Source organism: Rhinatrema bivittatum, chromosome 9 (assembly GCF_901001135.1).
Source record: "Rhinatrema bivittatum chromosome 9, aRhiBiv1.1, whole genome shotgun sequence".
NCBI lineage: Eukaryota > Metazoa > Chordata > Amphibia > Gymnophiona > Rhinatrematidae > Rhinatrema > Rhinatrema bivittatum.
Window position 1 is genome coordinate 79,210,081 of NC_042623.1, and position 17,406 is coordinate 79,227,486.

The 17,406-nt window shown below is 44.0% G+C and overlaps 1 protein-coding gene across 6 annotated transcripts in view; it reads right to left on the reverse strand.

Annotated features, from left to right (window-relative positions):
- The window catches only part of TTLL8 (tubulin tyrosine ligase like 8), a 545,909-nt gene that overhangs the window by 470,720 nt on the left and 57,783 nt on the right, over positions 1-17,406 (reverse strand). For all 6 annotated transcript variants that reach the window (XM_029615311.1, XM_029615310.1, XM_029615309.1 and 3 more), the window contains exons 4-5: positions 8,950-9,097; positions 732-815 (exon numbers count right to left, since the gene is read on the reverse strand). In XM_029615311.1, the coding sequence (XP_029471171.1) occupies positions 732-815; positions 8,950-9,097 (232 nt within the window). The remainder of the gene's footprint in view (positions 1-731; positions 816-8,949; positions 9,098-17,406) is intronic.

Here is a 17,406-nt window from a genome sequence, read left to right on the forward strand (position 1 = left end):
ATTTATGCAATTCTGTATGTTTTTATTGTAAATCACCATGATCTTTAGAGTGGCAGTAGATAAATAATTTTAAACAAACAAATATACCTTATGGACACTGACATGGGAATTTAGCAAGTTAAGTAAACTGAGAATTTGAAAAGTGTTCAAGGAAATTAATGCATGTGTGTACTCCATGCAATAATTCTAAACTATTCTGTTGTTGAGAAGTAGCTTGATTCTTTTTCTTCTTCTCTTGTCCTAGTCACAAAATAGACATTTTCCAGGATGTAAGTGATGGCTTCTCTGCTTACTACAGCTAGGCCACAGCAGAATAATTCATGTTGCGGCTTCAGTCAGATCATGTGGATCAGTTAATTCTGCTATATATCTTGTAACAGTTTTAGACTAGCTTGATGAAATGGACAATTTCTTTGGTTTGTACCAAGAAGCCCCTAGGCAAAATATCAACAAAACGGGTCTCCAAAAAGTTTTCCTTTTCCTGGTTCTACTCAAGCCTACAGCATGAATCAAAGAGATCAAAATGCAGGCTCTTCAGTTTGGCTTGGGAGTGGTTAAGAAAGTAGTGGGTGGGGTAGATGTAAGATGCTGGCACATGCCACCGTTCCATCACAATACTTTTTTTCATAAGTCTCAGGGAAGAAGTCTTGCTGCAACAATACCTTCTGCACTGATATCCTTCCAATCTTAAAGTTCTAGTAAAATCAAGACAAGAGGAAAAATATCCTTACCTTGAATTTTGCCTCTCTCTATCTGACTGCATTCTGTCAACTGCTTAGTAGTCCATCCTCTGTTATCAAGGATACAAAGCTTACCTGCAAAAATAAGGCAGAGAAGGGTCAACAAATATACTATTCACAATTATCTAAGTGCTAATTTTTCCTGCAGGAGCTCATTTTAGAAATATGATGAACAAAATGATAAATTTAAGCTGCAATACATCTGATAATGTGAAAGCAGATGTTGCATCTCAAAATAAATTGTCCACTAGAAATATAGGGGGTCTTTGTTTCTGGTACGCAAATACAAGTCAGGTTGCAAAGTTACTGCTAATGGGTTTCTTAGCATTATGAATTTTAATAAATGATGCATTTGCTTGTATGTGTAACCCCCCCCCCCCTCCCCACCCCTTTAGCAGGTGCTCCCAGAAATAGGCCATGGGCCATCTTCAGATGCTGCAGAGGGTGAAGAAAAACCTATCTGCAGCTTCTGATTAGGACTGTTCCATGGGGGCTAGCATGGAGTTTTGTGCATCAAGCTCTTTGGTGCATAGAGTACTTCGATGTGTCAATGGCATCATTGCAGGTTGCATTGGGCAAGTCAGTGCACTATGGGTCACCAGTATTGTTGGTGCTGATGACCAGGTCGATGGCACCAGTGCCGATGAACTACGCTTAGAATGTTTATGCTTCTTCAATGCAGGTTGCGCTAGCTCCAGTGATTCATGCCACTTTGTCTTCAATGCAAGGTGGTGGAACTTCACCTTGCAGCTTTGGCCTGAGTAGACGGAGGTGACGTTGAGGAGCTCCTGCTCAATTCCTTTTCCAGCAAGCCAAATGAGGGATGAGGACCTACTACAATTCTGGACAGATTTATTCAGTTCCTCAATGTGAATTGCACGGACATCCATCCACAGGTATAACAGTTTTTTATATCGTGTTCTGGGCTGAAGCACCAATAACACAATTCATGGCCATCGGTGAGGGACATACTCCTCCCACAAATACAACTTTTGAAATCGCTTTCCATAGTTGCCATCTTCTTCTGACAGGACATGGTGGAAGAGAAGGCCACATTTCCTCATTATGCTATATTTTTTTTTTCAAATACTTTTTATTAGGGGATGCTGTCATCATACAATAAAAAGATAAACATCACAACTCACTCTTTGTACAGCCTCCTCATTTTTTACAATTGTTCCCCCCCAAGCCCTTCCCCTATCCCCCCACTCCCCTGCCTCTATATCACTTAGTTGACAATCGAGTCCTCAAGCAAACATCCTAGATAAGCACGCTGGTCCTTCCATTCTTCTCCAAGCGGATGTGCGTCCGGATCACTTAAATAAGGATGTCCTTGGTTTTAAAAGGTATCCCAAAACAAAAGAGAAAATGAAGCATTGGAAGAAAAAAAAAAAAGAAAGAAAACCGGGATATATCTCAGTCATTCCCCAATGGGGCACTCCTATGAGCATAATCAGTCATGTGATTGTAAAAAGTATACCATATCTCTTTAAACAGTTTTTTTTGGGGAGTAAAACGTTGATATAATGATCCATATTCCAAATGATAAAGTTCCATGAGTTTAGCTTTCCACATGCCCCTTATGCTACATTTTTTGTTTTGTACCACTGAAAAGTGTGGTTGTGGGGCTGTAGAGGTAGTGAAGCAACTAAATAAGAAACTGAAGTAAAAATATCACTCTGAGAGGGATATAAGGATTTTTTGAGAAAAAATATAGGAGAGATAGAGTTCATATCCGTGCTGTGCTTGGAAAAAAATGACAGAGAAAAATCATTAGGCAACCCCCATTCAGGAACTCCAACACATGTTCAGTTGAGCTCAAAGCTCTACTAGCTTGGAGATATGAATCCATTCAGTGCTCCTGGATGACATCACCCCACATGGAATGTAAGAGCAAGTTTGCTTACTGTAAATGGTGTTTTCCATAGATAGCAGGATGAATTAGCCATGTTATTTGGGTGACATCGGATGGCGCACCGGATCGGACATTTTCTTCAAAGATCAAAGTCTTTTGTCTGCGCATGTGCGGTGCTTCCTGCACGCAGCTTCCTGCACGCAGCTTGCAGCTCCTCAGCGGCAGTTGATCTCCAAGCTATGATGTTTTGGATGTACAGTAAAAAGCAGAACATATATGTCCAGGGAGGAGGGCAGGAAGCATGGTTAATTCATCCTATCTACGGAAAACACCATTTACGGTAAGCAAACTTACTCTTTTCCATCGATAAGCAAGCTGAATTAGCATATGTGTAAGAAGTGTAAAGTCCCCAAGCATATGTGTAAGAAGTGCAGGTATGGAACAAAGTAGTGATTTTTGATACTTGTTGTCTCATGCTGCACAATTCTTTTTGTTTGTTTTTTTTTTTACTCCTTGGTGGACATGGTTTTCTGATCTAAAGCACAGGATAGGACTGCTTGACCAAGCATGCTGTCTAAAGTTGCTGAGTGGTCTAAGCAGTAATGAGCTGTGAAGGTATGAACTGAAGACCAAGTCGCAGCTCTACAGATTTGTGGTGAGTTTTGGCAGAACTGAATGCAGTTTGAGATCCAGTTGGATATAATTTGTTTTGACACTGCAACCCCTAGCAAGTTCAGGTTGAAGGATAAAAACAATTGCAAAGATTTGCGAAAAGGTTGAGTCCTTTGTTTATAATATGCTAGTGCTGTATTGCAGACCAGTGTATGGAGTTAAGACTCCCCTTTGTTAGCATGAGGCTTAGGGAAGAATATTGGAAACATAATGCTTTGATTGATATGAAAAGCTGATACTACCTTAAGCAGGAATTTTGGATCAGTTCTTAGAACTGGTTTGCCAAGAAAAAATTGCAGGTAAGGTGAGTAATGAACTAAGGCTTGAAAGTTCACTTACTCTGCGAGCTGAAGTTATTGCAACTAGAAAAACCACCTTCCAATTTAAATACTTCAAATGAGATGATTGTAGTGGTTCGAATGGAGGTTTCATTAAGTGTGATAAGACTATGTTTAGGTCCCACAGAACCAGAGGTTTTCGGAGTGGAGGGTGGAGATTGAAATGTCCTTTTATGAAACGAGTTATTAAAGGATGTGAGGCTATGGAAGTGCCATTAAGTCTTTCATGATAAGCCGCTATGGCACTTAAGTGTACCCTTACTGACTAAGTAACCAAGCTTGACTTGGAAAGATGAAGCAAGTAGGTCAGAATTTCTGTAGGCAATGAAGAAAAAGGGTGCAACTCTGTGAATGTGGCACCACATAGTGTACCTTTTCTATTTGAAGGAGTAATTTCTCCATGTTGATGGTTTTCTTGATGCTACAATGATGTGTTGAATATCCTCTGAAAGAGTGAGGTCCTTTAAGATCTCGCATTCCAACATCCATGCTGTTAGGTGAAGAGAGACGTGGAGGGGTAAAGTAGGGTTTCGTCTTCTTGTGTCAGGAGATCTGGATCTTGACCAAGATTCCAAGGCTGTGTCTCTGAGTACTACACTAGATAAGCATACCAGGATTATTTCAGCCATGCCGGAGCTATGAGTATCATTCGTGATTGATCTTGAATCAGTTTATGAACTGTCCTTGATATGAGAGGAATTGGGGGAAATTCATAAAGAAGACCCTGTGACCATGACATCAGAAAAGCATCCTTTCTGTACCTGAAGGGGCTGGGATGTACTAAGCAAAATTGTCGAACTTTTAGATTCTGTTCCGTTGCAAAAAGGTCTATCCAAGGGTGACCCCACTGGAGGAATATTTTGTCTGCAACCATTTGGTTCAGTGACCTTTCGTGGGGGTGAAATATTCTGCTGAGGTGATCCGCTAACGTGTTGGCTAAACCTGGTAAATAGGTGGCCTTTAGCAATATTGAATTTTGGAGACCCCAGTCCCATATCCAGATGGCTTCCCTGCAAAGAGTCCAGGAACCTGACCCTCCTTGTTTGTTTATGTAGACATTGCAACTTGATCGTCCTTGTGTGTCAAGGTGTGACCTCCCAATAGATGTGCATACCTCATGGCTCTGAGCTCCAAAAGACTGATTGGATATAATCTTTTGACTTGTGTCCATAGTCCTTGTGTTTTGTAATGCAGTAGATGTGCTCTCCAACCTTGTGTTGAGGCATCTGTTGTTAGAATTAAGTCATGTACTGGGTCCTGAAGAGGAGATCCCACTGTTAGATCATTTGAATTTAACCACCAGTTGATTTCCTATGCCATGGAGTCTGTGATTGTTATCTTTTTTGACATGGGCATCAGGAACTGAATCCACTGAGTTTTCAACCCCCATTGAAGACGACGCATATGGAGTCAGGTGGGGGGAGGGACTATGTGAACTGCTGCTGCTAAGTGTCCCAGAGAAATCTGAATTTGGTGGGCAGTTGAATTTGTTGCTGATAGTAGATCCGTAGCAAGGTGAAGCAAATTGATGTATTCTCTCTTGGGGGAGGAACGCACAAGCTTGTAGAGTGTTTATCTTTGCCCCTATGAATTGGATAATTTGGTCAGTTTGAGTACCGATTTCTTGTAATTGATTAGAAATCCCAGAGATTCTAGACACGTGATTGCTTTCTTCAGGTGTTGAGATAAGAAGTCTTGGTCAGAGGAAACTATTAGCCAATCATTCAGCTATCAGAATAGATTAATTCCCTGTCGCTGTAAGTGGGCCACTACCACAGCTAGACATTTGGTGAAGACTCTGGGAGTGGAGGAAAGACCAAAGGGGAGAACCTTATATTGGTAGTGTATGGAGTTCACCTGGAAGCAAAGGAACTGCCAGCAGGAGGTTTGTATCAGGATGTGAGTATATGCATTCTTGAGGTCTAGAGAACACATCCATTCGTTCTGTTGTATGAATGGAAGAACTAATTTGAGGGATGTCATCTTAAATTTTTCCTTTCAAAGAACTTGTTTAGGTGTCAAAGGTTTAGAATTGGACAGAGACCACCTGAGCATTTCGGGATGAAGAAGTATTGGGAATAAAACCCCGAATTGATCTTGTTCTTCAGGATTAGTTGGATGGCTTGATGTTGTAGCAGTGTTTGTAGTTTTTGCTCTAGTATGTGAGTGGTGGAAATATCCGTCGCTCTGGTGGAGAGGTGAGGAAGTTGAGGTTTGGAGATAAAATTGAGATGGTATCTCTCTTTCACAATTTGGAGCACTCATTGATCTGAGGTGATTTTTTGCCATTCTGGGAAGTAATGTTGAATTCGGCTCCCGATCAGTAATTCTGGCTGTGGCTGAGATATCCTCAAAAAGATTGTGAAGGTTTTTGAAGAGGGGTTTGAATTGATTTTTGTTGATTCCTTTCTCTCTGGTGAGGTCTAGCTTGAATTATTTGAGGTTGTGAATGAGGTAGTTGGTGAAGTTGGATCTGTTGCGTTCTATATGGATTGTAAGTTTTGTATGACCTTCTCTGAAAATGTAGGCTTTCTTTGAAAGTAGCGCCTAAATGAGGATTGTAGATCTACGGATCCTGAGAGAGATTGGACTGCTATGTTTTGATCTTTTAATTGAGCTACCATATCCTTACATTTGTCTCTGAACAGATTGCCTCCTACACAAGGAAGGTTTGCCAGTTTTTCATGAACATCTTCTCTAATAGAACTGGAACGCAGCCATGCCATGCGATAAGCTGCAATGGATATGGTAGATGTTCTGGCTGATGTTTCTAAAGATTCATGTACTGCCCTTAGAATATGTCTGAGACTCTCCTTCCATGTCATAGAAAGGCTGAGGTGAGATAGGCTGACCTGTATCTGAATGAAGATACAGTTTCAACAGTTGGAGGGATTCATAAAGATATTGGACTATGTAGAATTGATGCTGCTGTTTGCAAGAAGTGAACATTGCGCTTTGAAAAGATTTTTTGGCGTAGTCGTCTAGAATCCTATGATCCCTTACAGGAGGAGTTGAGGCACGTAGTTTGGTTTTCTTAGTGTGCTTCATAGCTGATTCCACAACGATTGATGCATGTGGAAGCTGAACCACTCTGTAAATGTTAGATTTTTTAAATCTGAATTTCAGATCTAATTTTCTAGAGACTGGAGCTGTTGCTGAGGGGACTCCCAGATTTTTGATAAAAAGAGTCCAATAATTTATGAGGTGGTAATGCTGATGGTTTAGCGGGAACATCTAAAATTTTTAGAATACCAAAAGACCTCCCATCTGAGGTCTGGTAATTTTCTAATTTTAACTCCGAGGAGGGTACCCAGTTTCTCAATAAAACGAGAGTAAGGTCTTCGGGTGGAGATGTATGGTCAGGTAGTTCCTCTGGCGGATTGGAGGGAATACCAGTGGAGCTGTCAGGAGAGTGGACGCCGGGTGAATCCTGCGGTGTGGAATGAGTTGAATGGATTTTCTCTGTAGGCTGCTGAGGATCGGGAGAGCATGGTGATGTAGGAGTGATAGGGTGCGCCTTTTCTCCTGTTGGACCAGGAAAATGTGATGGAGAGACTTGTGGATGCAAGGATGAAAAAAGATTTGTAATAATCACAGATATTTGATTTATGGTCTCCTAGGAACGGAATGTATTGGTATCGCCTTGGTCCTTTTGAGTTTGAGTTTGTTGTGAAATTTTTGGAGGTAACTTCTTGCGGTGTATGCCTGCAAGAAGGATGTCTGAAGGAGGTTGGGGGTGGGGGGGGGCCAAGAGACATCCTCCTGTCGAAGAGGTAAGATTCTTGGTATAAGTTCCTCCTGTAAATGTGCTGATCTATGATGGGAACGAGAAGAAAGTCCTGAGCATTGAGATCGACCACTTTGTGAAGAGGTTGAACTTATCAAGAGAATGTATTTTGAGGGGAGACCCAAGGAGGATTTGATAGTATATCCAAAATGGGGTTTTTTGTAAGATGAGCCCTTGATGGGGTTTATCTTTATGCTTGAACGACGCATGAGTCGTTCTATGTTGTTCCTGCATGGGAGGATTTAGATGGCGCAATTGCGTCAGTGCGCCGTGGTTTTTGTGCTGAGTATGCATTGATGCATCATGATAATGGGAGTGCGTCATCACGTCATGTTTGCCTGGACGCGACAGTTTGTGCCGAGGTGGAATGCTTCGGCTTACGTGCGCCGGATGGCATCAGTGCATAGTCTCTCTTTTTTGAAGCAGTATCCAGCTTAGTCGGTTGTACCGGTTGTTGTCATGCGTCAGGTTTCTTGCAGCGCATACAGCTCACATGAGTTGGGACCACCCTCTACCTGGTTCTTTTTTTTTTTTTTTTACCTTTGTCAAATCCGATGTGCGTCTATGCTTTTTTGGTCTCAGTTCAGTCGAGGAGGAACGTCTGGGTAGATTATGAGACTATCCTGGACCCTGGGGAGGATTGAATCGAACATCCTGGAGTGGGGTCATATGAGCCTGAATATGGAGAGTGATCCCGTTGAAAGCTCGCTATTTTAGCGGCCCTTTGTCTTTGGGCTCTTGGGGACATGCGTCCGCAATCCTGACATGATGCTTGGTTATGGCCGGGCCCAAACAGATGTAAGTTATTATGATTATCAATGACTGACATTATGTGTCCGCACTGACAATACTTAAATCTGGGTTTTCTTGCGGCCATATGAGCATTGAAAGTGCTGTTGTCGGGTTTTTTTTAGTTGCTTGAGGAGAAGAGAAGAAATGCATCCATGCCCGAGCGTGGAAGAAAAATAACTGCCCCTGAGGAGCCGTGAGCTGCGCGCGGGAAGCACCGCACATGTGCAGCACAAAAGACTTTGATCTTTGAAGAAAATGCCCAATCAGGTGCGCCGTCCGATGACATCACCCAAATAGCAGGGCTAATTCAGCTTGCTAATCGATGAAAAATGTAAAGATCCATGGATCAGACTCTTATGTTAATGCATTTTTTAGACAACAGAAAGTGAAAAATGTAGAGTGTGAAGAATTTTACAAGGCACTGTATCTGCCAACATATGCTATGTCTTTATGTTTCTGTGAGTTTAAATGCATTGGGGATATATTGGTTTATGTCCTGTGACCAGCTTTCACTCTCCAGATTGGCAGGGCTTGGCCAATCTGCAGAGGTTAGACTCGCAGCACTAGAGATGAATGAAACCTTGGACCCCACTCTTCAGGGGCACACTGGAACCATAAACACATTTTCTCTCCATGGGGTGACTCTTTGTTTAATTTGATCTCAAAGGAAAACATTAACTGTAATCATAACAAATTGCAACACATTTTTCTTTCACCTATGGCTCCCAGATGGAAGCTGGTTAGATAGACCATCGTGCTCCTTACCATTTGCATCTTCGACCTCATAAATATCACTGCCTGTCTTCCCTATATCAGGTGGAATTGCAGGGAAGGTCCTCTCCACCCATCCTCTCTTCCTTAAACTGGCACGGATTACTGGGTAGTGACCATAGATAGTGAAGATTTTCCTTGTCTGAAATAGAGAAAGACAAACAAACCCAAGTTTAGAAGTTGTTCAAACAAAACTGACCATGTGGCCAATTCTGCAAAGGACTTTCAACCTCCACAGACCTAATATGGAGAAACTCTTAGGGTCAGAAGCACTAAAGATGTAACTTGCTTTAGTATAGACTAATGACCATGCTAATAATCACAGATTTCGGAGGATGTAGCAAGTCAAATATAGTCCATTAAAAAGAAAATGCTGTTTATAATGTCTTTATTCAAGGCTGCACAGCATCTTCAATTTAGAGAAAGAACATCTGATGTAAAATATTTGCCAATTTTACTTAATTAACTGCCGATTAGGTATATCTCATAACACAACCAAAACATAAACCACCCAATACTCGTTGGGAATATCTTTATATATAATAATCAAGACCTCATATATTGATTAGAGGAGCTTATAACTTAATAACCCACACTAAGGTTCATTAGGAATTTACCACATTATTATTTGTATTGTGGTTTTTCCATTTCCATTTTTATAATCATAGGTCTCGATTATATTTTTTAACTTAGTGAATCACACTTATTAAGAATTTTCCAACAGTGAATAACACTTATCTTAGAAGTAGAGTGATCAAAAACATTTGAAAGAGTGATCATTCATCATGATGCCCGACACGGCTCATGTTTCTTATACTGCTTCATCAGGGGCAAATATTCAATGTAGTCAATTTTTTATACTGTCACTCTGTTACGTGTTCTCAGCGTCTCCCAAAACAGATCTGTTTTGGGAGACACTGAGAACACGTAAGAGTGACAGTATATAAAAAATGCATTAATAAATCAATATAGTAACATAAGGAAACTTAATGACAGAATTAGGTCAGGCAAACTTATTCAAAATTAAACATATTGGAGAAATTACCTGATAATTTCATTTTCCTTAGTGTAGACAGATGGACTCAGGACCAGTGGGTTATGTGCTCTTCTGCTAGCAGATGGGAGACTGAGTCAGATTTCAAAGCTGACGTCACCCTGTAGTGACCTCAACTCCTCAGTATCCTCTTAGAAAAGCCATTGTGGACATATATATATTGGCTAACTACAACCAACTTGATTAAAAACTTGATTAACACTTGATTAGCACTTAACGCTGATGCCAGTCATATTGCAGGTGCCCTGGACTAGGGGTAGGCATTAGCTTACCCGCATTTGTATAGCATCGAGGTTCGCTTCTCTGGTTCTTCCTTGGTGCTTCTTCTGGGCAGCTGTGGGCAGGATGCTGAGTCCATCTGTCTACACTAAGGAAAACGAAATTATCAGGTAAGTAATTTCTCCATTTCCTAGCGTGTAGCCAGATAGACTCAGGACCAGTGGGATGTACAATAGCTACTCCTGGACAGGGCGGGAGGCTGCCCATGGCCCACTTAGTACTGCCCTTGCGAAGGCTGCGTCTTCTCGAGCCTGGACATCCAGGCGGTAGAACCTGGAGAAGGTGTGTAGGGAGGACCACATCGCCACTAGACAGATCTCGGCGGGCGACAGCAGTTTGGCTTCTGCCCAAGATACTGCCTGGGCCCTAGAAGAATGAGCATTGACCTGCAGGGGTAAGGGCTTTCCTGCCTCTATGTAGGCTGCCTTGATTACTTCTTTGATCCAGCGAGCTATGGTCGCTCGCGAGGTCGCTTCGCCTTGATTCGTCCCGCTGAGAACAAACAAGCGATCCGTTTTGCGCACCGGTTCCGATTGTTCCAGGTATCGTATCAGGAGTCCGCCTACATTTAGATAGCGAAGAAGGTGGGAGTCTTCCGAGTCCTTATGTTCATCTGGAGATGGTAGGGAGATGGCTTGGTTCAAATGAAACTCTGAGACCACTTTCGGTAGGAAGGAGGGGACGGTGCAAAGCTGTATCATTCCTGGAGTGAACCTAAGGAACGGGTCCCAACAGGATAGTGCCTGTAGCTCAGAGATGCGCCAGGCTGAACATATTGCCACTAGGAATACAGTCTTCAATGTTAAAAGGCATAGTGACAGACTGAGCATTGGTTTGAAGGAAGCCCCCGCTAGAAAATCCAATACCAGATTGAGGTTCCCTAGGGGGACCGGCCACTTTAGGGATGGTCGAAGTTGCTTAACCCCTTTTAGGAAATGGGCCAAGTCCGGATGAGCTGACAGACGGATTCCATTCTCTTCGGCTCTGAAGCAGGAGAGGGCTGCTACCTGAACTCTGAGTGAGTTGAATGACAACCCTTTCTTCATACTGTCCTGTAGAAATTCCAGAATCATGGGAATCTTGGCCGTTCTTGGGAATACCCCGCAGTCCTCGCACCAGGCTTCGAATATCCTCCAGATTCGTATGTGTGCCAGAAATGTTGAGAACCTCTGCGCGCGGAGCAGGGTGGCGATCACCGCCTTCGAAAAACCATGCTTCTTCAGGTGAGTCTTCTCAAGGGCCAGACCGTAAGAGAGAATCGAGACGGATCTTCGTGAAGAATTGGGCCCTGCTGGAGAAGGTCCCTGTGTGGAGGTAGGCACAGAGGGCTCCCTGCAAGGAGTCTTTGCATGTCTGCATACCAATGGCGTCTTAGCCAATCTGGGGCCACAAGTAGTACTAATCCTCTGTGGTGCTCTATCTTGCGGATGATCTTGCCCAGTAGCAGCCATGGGGGAAAGGCGTACAGTAAGTCATCTTCTGGCCAGGTCTGGATGAGGGCGTCGATCCCTTGGGAGTCCAAGATGGGTCGGAATGATCCTTCTTTCTTGGGAACAATAAAATAGATGGAATAACGCCCCGTATTTTGCTGGTCCCTGTCAGGAAAATTCTTGGTGAGAAGAGGCATGTCTTGAGGCACCCAAGCAGGGCCGGGAGGGTCAGGTGCTCCCAGCTGGGGTTCCACCTGGGTCACAGGCAGGGCTGATTGCACATGAACGAAGGCTTGCAGCCCCTAGAAAAATTCCAACCAGGAGAAGGCCCCTGGGTCCATATTAGCCCTAGGGGGAGTCAGAGTAGGGGCCCCTGAAATGCCCTCTTGGGGAGATGCCATTTCGGAGAAGCATAGGTTCGGGGTGCTGTCGTATGGAGTAGTTCCAGACCCATTCTCAGACTGAAGGACTAGGCTTCGGTTCCCCCCCCCCGGGCTTCTTTGCAATAATGACACAGGCAGGAGTCCAGTTCAGGCTGTGCAGCTCTGATGTCGCATGCTGTGCAAAGAGGTGCCTTCTGAGCTTCTTTGCCAATGCCATTGCCTCTGTGTATAGACGCACAGGTAATGTGCTTCGATATGCACGCTATTGTGAGTGTGTGCATGTATGCACGCGCGTGGCTATGCCAGCGGCACGCAAGTTGGGCGCATTGACTGTCCGGCTTGCCCTGCGCCTACCGATGGCCAAGGAGGGAAGATGGCGCCAATGCCCCCCGTGTGAAAGATGGCACCACCAAGGGTCTCCATGTGTCTGGACCCCTGCACCGGACCGGGATCTAGCCCAACCAAGGCTGCTCAACCCGATCGGTGCTCCCTTTTACCTCGCCGGATGAAAAACGGAGTCGGAACGGCACTCTGAGCCCGGGAGACCAGAGACCTTAAGCTAAAGTTTTCTGCTTACCTGGTCTTGGCGCTTACCGGTCGCGTGCAGGAACGGTGTCCAGCTGCAGGGGTAGAGGGCTTAACCTTCACCGCCGTGCTCTGTTATGCACTCACTGCCTTTCAGCTGCTCTAGTGGCTAAGCCCACGCCAGGAGCTGGCTACCGGACCAAGGCACACTTCTGAGGGATATCGACAATCACCTCAGGAATTCTCAACTGGGGGAGGGACCCTTAGGTATCAACGAAGGAGAGTGGAGCTTGATCCTCTTTAAGGTAAAAAATGTCTTCTTTGCAATTTCTCTAACGCTGTGCTAGTGTGTGGGATAGTGTCCTCGTCTGCTAGGAGATGGAGAGATACTGAGGAGCTGAGGTCACTAAAGGGGTATATCTAGGGTGACGTCAGCTTTGAAATCTGACTCCCTCTCCTATTTGCTAGCAGAAGAGCACATAACCCACTGGGTCCTGAGTTCATCTGGCTACATGCTAGGAAAGTATGTATTAGCTTGTCAGGCAGCAAACACAGAACATACAAAACAGGTTTTAAAAGACAAAAAAAGGTACCACATTATCACAGGGTCGATATAGCCAATTGAAAAAAGGATTGGCAGGGAGGGACAATTAGACACCCATAATACAAATACTGTCAAAGGGAATTCAATACAGGGCAGCCATTTGATCTCTAAATTGAGACCAGCAGAGTGAGCTGTTTGTAGGGTGAAAATCCAGCTTTGTTCACATCATAATATATATAAAAGAAAGTCATCCTCATGTGGGTGTGGGTAGAGTCGCCAACATTTCCACAGATCAGGACTGGACATTTGAGGACCGGGGGCGGGAGAAGAGAGATGGTGTCCCTCATTTGCATAAATTTTAGATCCTGCCAGTGAACTGGCTAAACACTGTATCTGTGTATGCATTAAAGGGCAATAATGAATTGACAAGATGCACACATGTAACAATTTCTCTTCCAGTCTCTCAAGAGAATGAAGGGGAACCCCCTCCATTCAGCTGCTCCCTATTTCTTATCTCGTGGATTATTAGGGGGTGTTGGTGGGTGACAAATGTTTTCCTGTGTCCCTCTCTCAGACACATGTAAATTTACATTCATTCTGTCACATACAAACAATACTCACTCATACATGCTCCCTCTCTCTTTCACACGTTAGGTCAGAAGCATGCTGGGCAGGGAAGGAGTGAAAGAGGGGAGAACCAGGGCTGTCAGAAGAGGCAAGCAACTGCCCAGGGTGCCAGGCCCACAGGGCACTGATGCACTTTATCAGGGGGCTTGCCACTAGTGCTGCATGCCACCATTATAGTTGTCCAAGCGTTGCCCATAAATCCATTCTGAAAATTTGCAAATAATCAGCAGAATGCCCTGTGCCATACATGCACAAAGTTACACTTGCTCGAGGGTATGTGGATTTGCAAGTATAATTTCAATAATGAAAAGCATGCACATACATCTTTTCCTAAACTTTGCCCCCAGAGCATCTACTTACTATGATGTTAATAAATCCTTTTAAAAATTGCACTCCCACCCGTTGGTTATATAGGCTAATTTATATATAGTGATGATGCTGAAACATAACTAGTGAATGCAATAAAAATAACATTAAAAATATAATTTTTTATTTTATTTTTATTTACTTAATTTTCTATACCCGATGTTGGTGTATACCTTCACACCGGTTTACAGTGTTTCTTAATTAAAATAAATCATAAAATACGTTTCAAAATAAAACGAAATACAATAAAAATTTAAACCAATCGTAAAAAATTATCTATCATATAAATACTTAAAAAATAAAAATACATAACAACTAAAATACTAAATATAAAAGTAAAACTCTTTAACATAAAATAATAATAACACAGAAAATTACTAACTGGCTTCTACTTGAAATGCTTGTATATACATCCATGTTTTTAGTAGGGGTGTGCATCCATTTGCAAAGTATTGCGAATCCGCAACGTATATGGCAGGATTCGCGTCGCAAAACGTATTGCGATTTCCCACAAATACAACGAATTGCGGCCGTCAAAATGGCAATTTTAAACCCCCCCCCCCCCAAGACTTGCCTAAATTTCCTGGTGGTCCAGCGGGGGTCCCGGAGCGTCTTCTGCCCTCCCTCCATCGGCTGCGGCGCCATCTTGTGCTCCTATCATGTGACAGGGGCCGACCAGTGGCAGCGGTGGCCCCTGTGACATAGTAAGGGCAAAGACTATCGGTGCCATTTTGATTGCTGGCAGCCGACGGCTCGAGTGCAAGAGATCGCTCCCGGACCCCCGCTGGACCACCAGGGATTTTTGGCGAGTCTTGTGGGGGTCAGGAGGGTCCCCCAAGACTCACCAAAAGTCCTTGGTGGTCCAGCAGGGGTCCGGGAGCAATCTCCTGCACTCGAGCCGTCGGCTGCCAGCAATCAAAATGGCGCCGATAGCCTTTGCCCTTACTATGTCACAGAGGACACCGCTGCCATTGGTCGGCCACTGTCACATGGTAGGAGCACAAGATGGCGCCAGCAGCAGACGGAGGGAGGGCAGGAGACGCTCCGGGACCTCCGCTGGATCACCAGGGAATTTAGGCAAGTCTTGGAGGGTGGGGGGGGGTTGTAGTTAATTAAAATAAAAGGGAAACGAATAAGAATGGCACATATCAACGGATCGGGGGGGGGGCCCTTTGAATGGATACAACGTATCTGGCCCCGACGAATACGAATCCGTATGAAACGTATGTGGCTCCTCTGCACATCCCTAGTTTTTAGTGCTTTCTTAAACTCTTTTAAATCTCTCTGGAGCCTTAATTCAGTGGGTAGTGAGTTCCATAAACCTGGACCAGCTAATGAAACAGCCCTTTCCCTGACAGAATTAAGTTTGGCAGTAGCGACAGAAGAAATTGTCAGGAGTCCTTTACCCGCTGATCGTAGATTTCGCTGAGATCAGCCCTCTGCTGCTGAGAAAGGAGAGCACTATGCAACCGAACAGTCAAAGGATAGCACCAGAAGTGATTCTTCAGGAAGCTGCCTTCTGCTCGCTCAGTAATAGGACATAATCAGATGCTACAGCCTATGGAGCGGCCAAGCTTTGATTCCAATCCAAAAACTGCTTCAAACTTATCAAAGTAAGACATTTTCAGGGGTGGAGGGGGCAGAAAAGCCAGGGCAAGTCTGGAGCAATTTTTGTATTGCAGGAAAACCTCAGGCTTGGATTTAGGAATAGGTAATATAGGAAATTGCCTAGGGTGCTAAATCTTGAAGGCATCACATACAAAGGAGTGCAACTGTGTCAAGGGGGAGCCTGCTTCAGCCATTCACTTCAGAGGGGCACGGTTATGGCACTCTGGGTCTTAGCAGGGTGGTGGGGGTAAGGGACTCCCCCCACATGTCCATCTCCATGGTCTCCCACCCCTCACTCTCCAACTCTGCCTCTGGATAGAAAACTCAAATCTGGATATGGATATACAACATGGGGGGGGGGGGGGGGGGGGGAGGTGAAGATGAGAGGAAACAGGAAAATATTGGAGGACATATAACAGTTTCTATAACACACCCAGGCAGCACAGTACAGCAAATCCCACTGTTGCTCCTTGTGACTTTGGGCAATTCACTTTACTCTCCATTGCCGCATGCGATAGCACCATATTGTATGTTGCGATACAAATCCAAAAAATAGGAGGAGTGGACTGGGTTTACTGTTTTGCGAAGCCCTATCGCACGGCTTTAACTACAACTTTTTCAGGAGTGTTAAGCCGTGCGATAGCTTGTGTTATGGCTGATCGCCTGTTGCGATGTAGTTCGTGGATGCTCCCAGAACATCCTCCTAGCTATCAGAGACCTCAGGGGAGGGAGGGAGGGGGAGGGAGAGAGACTAGCCATAATGCCATCACCCTAGATACAAATTTATATCTCTATGGGAGGCCCACCTAGTAACTCGAGGTGAGGTTTAGGTATTAGTGTAAGGGGTTAGGGGCCACTTTGACATTCAATGTGAGACTATGAACAGAACAGTGCTCTCTTGTGAACATTTGATGGACTCTCTACCTGGGAAACATCAAGCTAGGTTGAGAGAACACTGCACAAATCTCATCTTTGGATGAGTTTCCTCACTCCGAGGGTCATCAAATGTTCAAAAGAGTGCACTGTTCTGTTCGCACGTCTCTCATTGAATGTCAAAGTGGTCCCTAACCTCTACACTAATACCTAAACCTCACCTCGAGTTACTAGGTGGGCTCCCATAGAGATATACATACCTATCTAGGGTCAGGGCATTATGGCTAGTCTCTTTCTCTCGTAAACATGGTCCCCCCCCAGTGGTTGTATGTAGGAAATACCACATTCTGCCACTTATCTCAAAGTGCAAAAAAGTTATCGCAATTTGCGGTAACTTAGCTCTTCGCATAGGTATTAGTGCAAATTGTGATAAACTCCCTATTACCATAAAACACACCCCTTTTCCCATCGCATGCGATATTTACTGCATTTTGATAAATCCAGGCCTTAGATTGTAAGCCCTCTGGGGATAGGGAAATACCTTCAGTACCTGAATGTAATCTGCTTTGAAGTGCCAAAAAGCGTAATCTTAAAAAAAAAAAAAAAATCTAATAGGTAGTGATTCTATCAAAGAGTGCTTCTGAAACAAAATATGCAAGATCTTTGTAGCAGAAGTGACTGTAAAGCCATGAGCATTTGCTACAAAAATGATAAAAATGAAGAAATTCAGGTAAGAACATTTATGAAACCTTCAAACAAGGT